Source organism: Oratosquilla oratoria, chromosome 25 (genome assembly GCF_046742065.1).
Source record: "Oratosquilla oratoria isolate Oo_2021 chromosome 25, ASM4674206v1, whole genome shotgun sequence".
Taxonomy (NCBI): domain Eukaryota; kingdom Metazoa; phylum Arthropoda; class Malacostraca; order Stomatopoda; family Squillidae; genus Oratosquilla; species Oratosquilla oratoria.
Genome location: NC_134801.1, coordinates 32,983,207 through 32,994,819, shown reverse-complemented (window position 1 = coordinate 32,994,819; position 11,613 = coordinate 32,983,207). Strand labels below are relative to the sequence as shown.

At 39.8% G+C, this 11,613-nt stretch overlaps 1 protein-coding gene across 1 annotated transcript; it reads left to right on the top strand.

Moving 5' to 3' along the window:
- The first annotated feature begins 374 nt into the window (after window positions 1–374).
- Window positions 375–2,799, top strand: LOC143038762 (uncharacterized). The gene is made up of 3 exons (XM_076208291.1): window positions 375–739; window positions 2,034–2,103; window positions 2,276–2,799. Exons 1-3 carry the CDS (start codon window positions 656–658, stop codon window positions 2,467–2,469), a joined length of 348 nt encoding a protein of 115 aa, XP_076064406.1. The 5' UTR covers window positions 375–655; the 3' UTR covers window positions 2,470–2,799.
- The last annotated feature ends 8,814 nt before the right edge of the window (window positions 2,800–11,613 follow it).

The following is an 11,613-nucleotide window of genomic DNA, read 5'->3' as shown; positions in this document are numbered from 1 at the left end:
ATAACCTTATCAAAAAGATTTCTACCTGCGAAGATATCACCAAAACCAGATATATATTCAGCTTGCCACACACTAGTCATAAAAAAAAAAAAAAAAAAAAAAAAAAAGAGGAAGGGGATCAGTACTCCTTTTGATGTAGTGAATGAAAAAAAAGTCCGATGTATGCGCCAAACCTTATCTCACAAGAATACTAAATATATTCAAGATAAGAGATGGGAATGCATAAAAAGGTGATCCAGATTATCATGAAGATAGAATTCACAGAGTATGTGACAGAGTTTCTCTTGTATACGCCACCATATACATGATGAGTAACGTCACTCGCTCACACACCCTCACTCACTCCCTCACTCCCTCCCCCACTCAACGTCAGGCCCTTCTAGCTGACTAAGAACTTAGTCAGCAACCTTCGGGTCGGCAACAACAACTCGACCACCAAACAGACATACGAACGCACATGAACATCCGAGTAACCAAACAAACACAAAACACAAATTACGTATACTAACGATCCTCCCCTGGATATATAATTAACATGTATGATAATAGACAACAATACATAATCAATGCAGTTGCACCACCCATGTGAGACAACGGACCTTCTCGAAATTAATGTAAAGACTAAAGACTAAACCCAACACACCAAAGTGCTGAGATGTCACTTCCGGGCAATGACCACGAGGGTAGCGTGGCCGAGACCGGAGTTGGGACGATGACAGGTGTTGTGCAACAAGAAGTGGTGTGATAAACAGTTATATTAATGTATCGTTCTATTTAACAGTTGACAGTGTATATACCATAACTGCAAAACCTGAAAGCTTTGAATAAAATGGTATAAACTTAATACGAATCTACATATACCAGTACCCCGTACCTAGTGAACGATACATCTCTGGTTGTTAAAGGGTAACAACGTTGCAAAGAAAGGGTGTCTAATTTTACCGGAATTAGTTTCTAGTACTTCTCAAAGTCAGTAATAGCTAGATGAATTACACAAAAAATCTTTGGTTTTTTATTTATTACATTTTGAAATCATTTATCCTATCCTCAAAACGTCGTCTGGTTCAGCCATTCTCCTAAAACCTACCCGTAGCACCATCTACTCCGCAGTGACATAATCAGTTGTATATAATAATAATGCATTGTCATTGTGTTTAATGAATGGTGATCGTGTCGAGTGCCGCAGTCTATTTAACATAGAATTTGGAAATTATGAAAATGAAGAAAGAACTACTGAGGAAAATACATGATTAGGATGAAAAGAATACGAGAAAAGAGGCGGAGAATAATACTATAGTAATACTATATAGAACTCAGAGAGGAGGCAGAAGAAATATTACGATAAACGCTGAGCAACAATATTATTCATGTACAGAACATAAACGGGGAGCTAAATGAGAGGGCTATATTCTCTTACAATAATACTAAATGGCACACACACACACACACAGACACATCAGCAGTGCGGCAATATTGATTTTTTTTCTTTCTGCCCAGGGCTGAACATTTCAGTATCGCTGCACTGCGACTCGACACTAACTTTGGTGGGGAAGGAGTTGTGTGTGTTTATATGTAAGGTCACATAATTACCCGGATGAGCTCTGAGCTTTCATCCGGGAAAGCAATAGCTGTCGATCACGATTCTAACACATGGTCCGAGTTCATGGTGAATCACTCGCAGAAACACGCACGCACACAAAGTGAAATACAAAAGAGAGCTCAATAATGAATGCACCTCCATATTCCAACTAACAAAAGAGACACCTTCGTAACAAGAAAAGAAACATCCAGAGTTGAAGGTTTTTGGGACTTTTTTTTTTTTTTTTTATGACCATATATATATGAGGGGCAGCTTCCACTATTATCTGGTGTATTCTGACATCGGAAGCAGCATGGTGAGGACTGCAGAAAGGAAACCTTCACCCTTACTGGAAAGGATATCCTTACAGATACTCTGTTTGTTATCCCGAAAACAAAACATGATAGGTTCTTGATGCTGGTCTCTAACTGATTATACTTTTCTTCTTTATCAGGCAAAACTAATGGAAATAACCACTCTGGCCGTGGCATATCTTTTGCTCTTCTCTCAGGCACTTGCACAAGGTAAGTGGTGTGGGGTGAATACATTGCCTTTATACCTTACTATTGGGAAATCAAACTGGCTTGCATGCACAAGCACATACACAATCGAAATAGTACAAAAAGAAAAAAATATATGTATCTCTATGATTTGCTATTATAATCTCCAGGATACTTAAGCTTAGTTTCCTTCCAGAGTGGGACCAAACAGACAACAGTCAAGAGATCGAGGCAGAACGTGAAAGCTCGGGACTCATGAATCCCTACGCCACAGAGGACCCCCGGGACTTCTGGCTTCAGTTCCTCCCACCTTTCAGGGCCAGGATCGTCAAACAACGGATGGACAACGCACGCAAGATGGAGAAGTTCTGGGGTCGTCTTTATAAGTAATCCCCCCAGAGGGTCCACTAGGCGATACTACAGGGAGAATTGTATGACTACTCGTACATCTAGTGCCCATATTTCTAACTGGGGCCAAAACAATTACATTAAGCAATTGCAACCTGTTTTTGTTTTTTAAGTTTCTGGAGTACCATCAAAACGAATAGGAAGACGTCCGCGACAGCAATCGCGTAAAGCTTATTACACACATTGAAACTATGTTTTGTTCATCATCTTTACCTATACAAAAAGCAAATGCGTGGGTTGTAATAAAGGTAACATGTAATCATGTCATCCGAACAACGTCACAAGGACAGCAACGAGAAATCACAAACAGAAGACACCCGCATTTGGTTGCTGATTATCTTATTTGCCCAGTATGAAATTTTCTTAATATCTCTGACAATATGGAAAATATAAAATCGAAAATTTATCTGTCTTTATCTATACCTTGACCATTTTGATATTGAAGCCAGGTGGAACTGGTTTAATTCTTTTCATCTGAACTCATTTGTGCTCTCCCTGCATTATTGTTAATTTATCTTCCTTTTGCGTGGAAACAGCCAGCGGGATGGAGATTCTTATTATTTCACTGCACTCAATCAGCCAGAATGAAGATACATAGCTTCACAAAAATTTATATGCTAAACTGGTAAGTACTATTTCGCAGTAGAATGGAATAAACGAAGTGGTAAGGCAAACTTTACTCCTGTAGGGAATAAAAAGAATGAGCTAACGGAACAAGATCATCAAAGAAGAAAGGAATTTACTCATCATTGTATACAACCACATTATAACGCTTTTGTCCAGCGAACAAGGAAAGACCAAAGCACCAGTTTCATAACGGTAGTCATTTGGCAACAAAATGTGAGCTGGAAATCACACCCGACTTTCAGAAAACGGAAAATGGCAGAACCAAAGAAAATTACTGTTTGGCAATAGATTGAGGCAGGAGGGATGGGAATCTGAGACACCAACGACAGCCTGGATGGTTTTTAAAAAAGGTAATTGTCAGACATTAGGGCGTCATCATAAATTTATCAAAATTATAATAAATGAGTAAATAAACAATGAAAACCGTTTCAATAGATAATTGCATATTAAATCCGTACAGCTAAAAATAACGATAAGTAGTAATAAAAACGAGAATAAATACATAAACAATTAAGTAAACTGAATTAATAAATATACACAAATAATTAGCAATTAAGTGACAACCAAATCAAACTAATAAGTAGATATTAAGTAGATGGACAGATGAATAGATAAATAAATAATAGACAGTTAATACAGAAGTGAAAAAAACAAAAACAAATATTGTCAAAATGCGATAATCCTGAATTACTAATATTCATATTTTCAGGGTCAAGCGAACGAAACTGTGAGTAAAGAACATATATTTTTGAGATGAAAAGGGGGTTTCTATCATCAGACTTTAGATTAGGGGTTCCCAAAGTAGGGGGCGCAACCCCCTAGGGAGGCGTGAGGTACATCCAAGGCAGGGGACGTGAATCAGGCTGCCAAATTTTGAAACGTTGCCCTCGCGCGCGCACACACACACACACACACACACACACACACACACACACACACACACACACACACACACACACACACACACATATACACTCACACATACACACACACACACACACACACACACACACACACACACACACACACACACACACACACACACACACACACACACACACACACACACACACACACCTCTGCAAGCAGTCAAGTCCACTAAAATGACTAAATTACTGGGAATCACTATTGATGACCAACTGGACTGGAAGCAGCATGTGACAAACACCGTCAGAGCAGCATCTTATCGACTATACATGCTGCGAAGGCTGAGATCACTTAGAACACCAGAGAAGCAGTTGAAGAATATACATTTCACCCTTATTCTGCCTAAACTCTGCTATGCATCTCCAGCCTGGACCCCCTCCATCAATCTCACTCAGGAACGGCAGCTAGAAAGGGTACAGAAAAGGGCATACAACATCATCCTTGGCTCCTCTTATTCCAATTACGAGGCTGCTCCAACCATCCTCAACCTTCCCAAACTCTCCGACTATCGCAAGAAGACACTAAGAAAATTCGGCCTCAAGCTATTACGTCATCCTCGCCAACGTAACCTGTTACCGTCGGAACCTGACCGTCCTGCCCGGGCCACAAGACATCACAATAGACTCAAGCCTTTTAAAGCACCACGCACAGACAGATATAAACACAGTCCCATACCTTCTATTGTACACTTATTAAACAACATCTAATCTAAACATCATATCAACACTAAGACGCATTTATCATGTTCATATGTTCATGTTTTATATATTTGTATAGTGCATAATCACTTCAGCATCATAATATGTATAGGTAATAATTTATTATGTACCCTTTTACCTTAATCTGTGGAAGTGAGGAGGAGAACAGGGGTGGAAAGGGAGCTGGGGGAGAGGGTGGATGAAAGAGTATTAGGATGGTTTGGACACATGGAAAGAATGAGTGAAGAAAGACTAGTAAAGGAGGTATGGAAGGCAGATGTGGAGGGAGTGAACATGAGGGGACGTCCTAGGATGAGATGGATGGATGGGGTGAAGGGGGCTTTGGGGAAGAGGGGAATGTCGGTTGAGGAAGGACGGGAGAGGACAGAAGACAGGGGTGAATGGAGAATGGTTGTATATGGAAAATGTTGTGATGCATGAGGTGGATTGGACGGGGGAAGGGGGGTGAGGTAGTGTGTGTGAGCAAAAATTTTTGACGCAGCCCGAAGGGATTTCTCCCCGTCCTCTCCTTTATATGGGGGGACGGAGAGGGGGGGGTCGCCGATTTAATGAAGCGGCCTTGCTGTGGATGTGCTGTGTCCTGCGACACTGCTTCTGACCCAGGGCAGTGGACAGGGTGCAGGGATGACCCGTCATCTAGGAGGTGCTAAGATGGGAGGGAGGGTGGAGGGGTGTGGAGTGTTTTCGGGGATGGAATGGGTGGGAATGTTTTTGTGCCTTGTCCTTTTTGGCTACCCCCCTGGTAAGGGGGAAAAAGGCCTTGGTATATGTATGTATGTATGTATGATTATTACTATGAATATAATGAAAATTATGATTATTATTATTATTATTATTATTATGATTATGATTATTATTATTATTATTATTATTATTATCATTATTATTATTATTATTATCATTATTATTGGCTACCTCTCTTGTAAGGGGGAAAAGCCTGTGGTATATGTATGCATGTATTATTATTATTATTATTATTATTATTATTATATTATCATTTTATTATTTCATTGTTTATTATTATTATTATTATTATTATTATTATTATTATTATTATTATTATTATTATTATTATTATTATTATTATTATTATTATTATTATTATTATTATTATTATTATTATTATTATTATTATTATTATTATTATTATTATCATTATTATCATTATCACTATTATTAATATTATATTATCTTATTATTTCATTGTTTTTTATAATTTTATTATTATTATCATTATCATTATTATTATTATTATCATTATTATTATTATTATTATTATTATCATCATTATTATTATCATTATTATTATTATTATTATTATTATCATCATTATTAGCACACACACATACGCACACACACACACACACACACACACACGAACACACACACACACGTGGTGCAGTGATTAGAGTTCTCGACTGCCACTACGGCGGTCCGGGTTCCAAACCCGCCTAGGGCCGAAATATTTCAGTATCGCTGCACTGCGGGTTGTTACTCAAACTCTCGTAGGCGGGGAGTTGGGGTGTGTGTACGTGTAAGGTCACAGTATAACCCATAGATCGGTCATACGAGCTCTGAGCTATCATCCGGGCGGTTAATAACTGTCGATCACGAGTCCAACACGTGATCCAAGACCATGGTGAATGGTGAATCACACACACGAAGGAGTAACTGTATTTGATGGCGTCTCTTTCCTTGGCGATATAGTTATAGGTTATATACAACTTTTATCTCATTTTTCGGCCAGTTCATACATGTATGATTGTGAAATTACCAAACAGGAATGCACAATTCAATTGTATACAAAGGTAGGAGTGAGGATTTCCTACATACTTAGAAGGGGAAGTAATGATTTTTTTTTTTAACCATTGGAGTAATTGATGAACAAGACGCCAAAAATCGTACAAAGGAGTAGAAGCTTAGGATTGTATTAATTAATTAATTAATTTATTTATTTATCTATTTATTTATTCATTTATTTATTCATGAATTTATTCAATATCTATTAATTTATTTCATTTTATTTATTTATTAATTTACTTATTCATTCTTTTATCTATTTTATTTATTTATCTATTTATTGATTTATTTTTACTTATATATATATATAATTTATATAATATATATATATATATATATATATTTTTTTTTTTTTTTTTTTTTTTTTTTTTTTTTTTTTTTTTTTTTTGTAAGAATGGTTACCAAGCCAGAGAAGACATTTCACATGCTCCGGATACAAGTAATCTTCTTACTCAGATGCGTAGTCACGGTTGTGGTCCTAATCCGCTTGCCTATCTTAAATCATATAAACCTGATGGGCAAATACTTAATTAGTTTCGAATGTTCGACATTGTCATACATACATGCATACATGCATACATACGTACATATACTAAAGGCTTTTTTCCCCTTACACGGGGGGTAGCCAAAAAGAAAAGGCATATAAACCACTCCCACCCATTCCATCCCCTACATACTCCACTCCCCTTCACCCTCCTCCCTCTCATCTTGGCACCTCCTGGATGACGGGTCATCCCTGCATCCTGCCAACTGCCCTGGGTCAGAAGCAGTGTCGCAAGACACAGCACATCCACAGCAAGGCCGCTTCATTAATTCGGCGACCCCCCCCCCTCTCCGTCTCCTCATGAAGAAAAAGAGAAGACGGGGAGAAATCCCTTCGGGCTGCGTCAATTTTTTTTTCATACATACTTCCTCACCCCCATCCCCCACCCACTCCCCCTCATGCATCACAGCATCATCCATATACAACCATTCTCTATTCACCCCTATCTTCTGTCCTCTCCCGTCCTTCCTCAACAGACATTCCTCTCTTTCGTAATGCCCCTTTTACCCCGTCCATCCATCTCATCCTAGGACGTCCCCTCATATTCACCTCTTCCACCTCTGCCTTCCACATCTCTCTTACTAATCTTTCTTCACTCATTCTTTCCATGTGTCCAAACCATCCTAATACTCTTTCATCAACCCTATCTCCCAACTCCCTTTCCACCCCTGTTCTCCTCCTCACCTCCTCATTTCTTACTCAATCTAGCCTAGTAACCCCCATCATACTTCTCAGACATTTCATCTCAAACACATTCAAACTCCTTCTCTCTTCCTCTCTTATGTTCCATGTTTCTGCTCCGTACAGTGTTGTTGGCACAATCACTCCTTCATGTAACCTCCTCTTAGCATCTATTCCCAGATGTCTATTTCTCATTACACTTTTCAATCCACCAAGGCATTTACTCGCTTCTCTCAATCTACATTCTACCTCCACCCCCACTCCTCCCTTTCCAACCACATTCGCACCCAAGTATCTAAAACTATCCACTTCCTCCAGGCTCTCACCCTTAATGCTCACTTCCATCCTGCTGTCACTCTCTCCCCTTGTATATATCATCACCTTACTTTTACCCACATTTATCTTCAGCTTCCTTCTTTCACACACCTTCTCAAACTCTATTACTAACTTCCTCAATCCCTCCTCTGATTCTGCTACAAGCGCAGTGTCGTCAGCAAACAACAGCTGGCTCACCTCCCACTTTTCTCCATTTTCTTTAACCATCTCCAACCCCTGACCCACTCCCTTGCCTTCACCTCTCGCAACATCCCATCCATGTATAGATTGAACAGCCAGGGCGACATAACACATCCCTGACGAAGTCTTACCTTTACCTCAAACCATTCACCATTTCTAATCCTAACACAAGCTCTACTACTCTCGTAAAAACTCTTGATTGCTCTTAACAGCTTTCCTCCTATACCATATATCTGTAGTATCTCCCACAGTGCCTTCCTGTCTACCCTGTCGTAAGCCTTTTCCAAATCCATAAAAACCCCAAAAAACATCCTTACCTTTTCCTATAGCTTTCTCACATATCTGTCTTACCACAAAAATCTGATCTACACAACCCCTACCTGTCTTAAAACCACACTGTTCCTTACCCATTACTCCCTCTGTTCCTCTCCTAATCCTATCATTCAAGACCTTCCCATAAGCCTTCCCAACTACACTCAACAAGCTGATCCCTCTGAAACTACTGCACTCACACTTGTCCCCTTTTCCCCTGTATAGGGGAACGATGCAGGCACTCCTCCAGTCCTCCGGCACTCTACCTTCTCTTAAACAAACATTAAGTAACCTCACCAGCCAGTCCACCATAAATGTACCTCCTTTTTTCAGACATTCTGCATGGCATCCATCCAGACCAGGTGCCTTACCTGCTCTCATCGTCTTAACAGCTGCTTTCACTTCATCCTTCCTTATTTCTCCTCCATTTTCCTCACTCATCACGCTCATTTTCTTAGTGCTTTCCATTGCAACTACCTTTCCCTCCCTATCCTCCTTCTCATTTAGCAACTCCCTAAAATACTCTGCCCACCTTCCTCTCACTGCCTTCTCTTCCATTATCATCTCTCCATCTACACCTTTTTCTTTTTCTTCTCAACTTTATTCACCTCCTCTTCCTCTCGTAATTTCTTTCCAAAACATCTTTTTATTACTTTCAAAGTTTTCTGTCATACTCTTACCCCATTTCACATCTGCTCTCCTCTTCGCTTCCTTTATCTTATGCTTAACTTCCCTTCTCTTTACTTTGTACCTCTCATACGATTCCCTCGTCCTAATTTGTAGCCAATCTATGAAGGCCTGCTTCTTCTCTTCTACACCCTTCTTCGCTTCCTCATCCCACCACTCACTACCCTTCCTTCTATTTTCTCCCGCCTTCCTTGTTCCACACACCATCTTTGCACACCTTATGACTCCCTCCTTGAACCATCCCCATTCCTCCTCCACTCCTAGTTCTACTCTATCCTTCACTACCTCCCACTCCTCTCTCAGCTTCTTCTTATACTCCTTCTCCTTTTCTTTCTCATTTAAGCAGTTCACTCTAAGTACTTCCCTACCTTCTGCCCTTTTCTTCTTTCTCCATCTATTCTCCACTCTCAATTTACCTTCCACCAAAAATTATCTGATATTCCCCCACTCTCTCCCCTTAGAACATGTACATCCTTAATTCTTCCTAATATACTCCTGGTTACCACTATATACTCCATTAACGCTCTATCTACCACCCTTCCATCCACCACCCTCTCCCATGTGTACTTATGCTTGACTTTCTTCCTAAACACTGTATTTGCTATCGTCAACTCTCTTTCAAGACACATCTCCACCATCAATTCTCCACTACGATTTTTACCTGGAACTCCATATTTCCCGATCACTCCATCTATTGGTTCGTTTCCTACCCTAGCATTAAGGTCTCCCAATACAACTACATTGACATTTCTCCTTAATCCCTCTATGCACTCACATAGATCTACCCAAAAAGCCTCCCTTTCCTCTACGCTCTTCTCACTACCAGGCCCATACGCACTTACAAAAACCCACATCTCCCTTCCCAGCTTCACCTTCATCCATATCAACCTTGAAGAAACCTCCTTCCACTCCACTACACGCTTACCTATCTCTTCACTTACTAGTATAGCCACCCCTTCTCTCCCTCGTCCCCTCTTCACTCCTGAGTACCTCCCAACTACACTCCCAAACTCACACTCGCCCCTCCCTTTCATTTTAGTTTCACTCAAAGCCAGCACATCCATCTTTCTTCTCACAAACATACTGCCTATCTCTTCCCTTTTACTCTCATCTGTACCACATCCACGCACATTAAAAGACCCAAACCTTAGGGTACTGGTTGGAAAACTCCCAGACCCTCTTATGCCTTTACTTTTTTAGGAATGTCCCCTTTGGGGCTACAGGTAGCAGGACTCCTAATCCCATCCCCCGTCCCGTTTTTTGTCGCCTTTTACGACTCAAGTGGAAAGACTTGGTGGTAGCATTCTTTTCCCCCACTACAGGGTAGTCGGAAAAAGGAAATGAATATTCAGAGAAATGGTACAGGACAGTAACAAGGGGTTGGGGACAGCATAACGGAGGGACAGTCGTAGTATAAAAGTGTCATAATTTCTCTATGAACAGAGTTGTCCTCTATCACATACAAAATGAGGTGTGGCTCTGGTCCGTAGAGGCGCCTCATATAGACCCTAAAGTATCAACTGCATGCTACTTTGCCACAATAACATGCAGCCCATACCCCAGACGGTGACATTATCATCTCCAAATTATGCTCTGAACATAAGGAATATCCCTGAGATGGCAAACAGTGACCATTACAATGGAAGCAAGAGCAGCACTCTTCAAAAACTTTTTACTCGACAGAAACAACAAAACAAATAAAAAAAACAAGAGCCTTCATGGCAGCGAGCAGTTGTTGTAGTAACGAGGTGATAAGGAAAGAGACTAGAAAATTGACAGTTGGTTATAGACGAAGAAAAGATGTAGAAATTTGGATATATCTCTCAAGGACGGTCACGAATATTAATACAATGATAGCTATTCCAGGTCAAAGTGGAAAGTCCAGATTAGGTTCTTAAACTACATTACACACATATAAATATATGCACTACTCTCAAAAGAGGGTGAAAAACTCTCATTATCACTGAAGGAATCGTCTATTTTGCCACAGGATGACATTGTTGAGATGGCTTAGGTTGGTACACAAACCATAATGTCATCAGAACTAATACTGTATGCTGCGTTTTAGAATGCAAATTAGCAGACGACAAATATTATCGTAAGGTCCCCCGAAACTAATTTAAAGATAAAATATTTGTTTTAAATATGGTTCTCGTGAAAATAAATAATATTACGAAAGAAAAAAATACAAAGTTACACCTGGGTATGATGGTTACCCTTTAAGAATACGACTGTGAGATCTGAATTTGAAGAATATTAATTTCCGACAGAATCCTCTCGAACTACTAATCAGTTTTACTGGAAACAATGTCT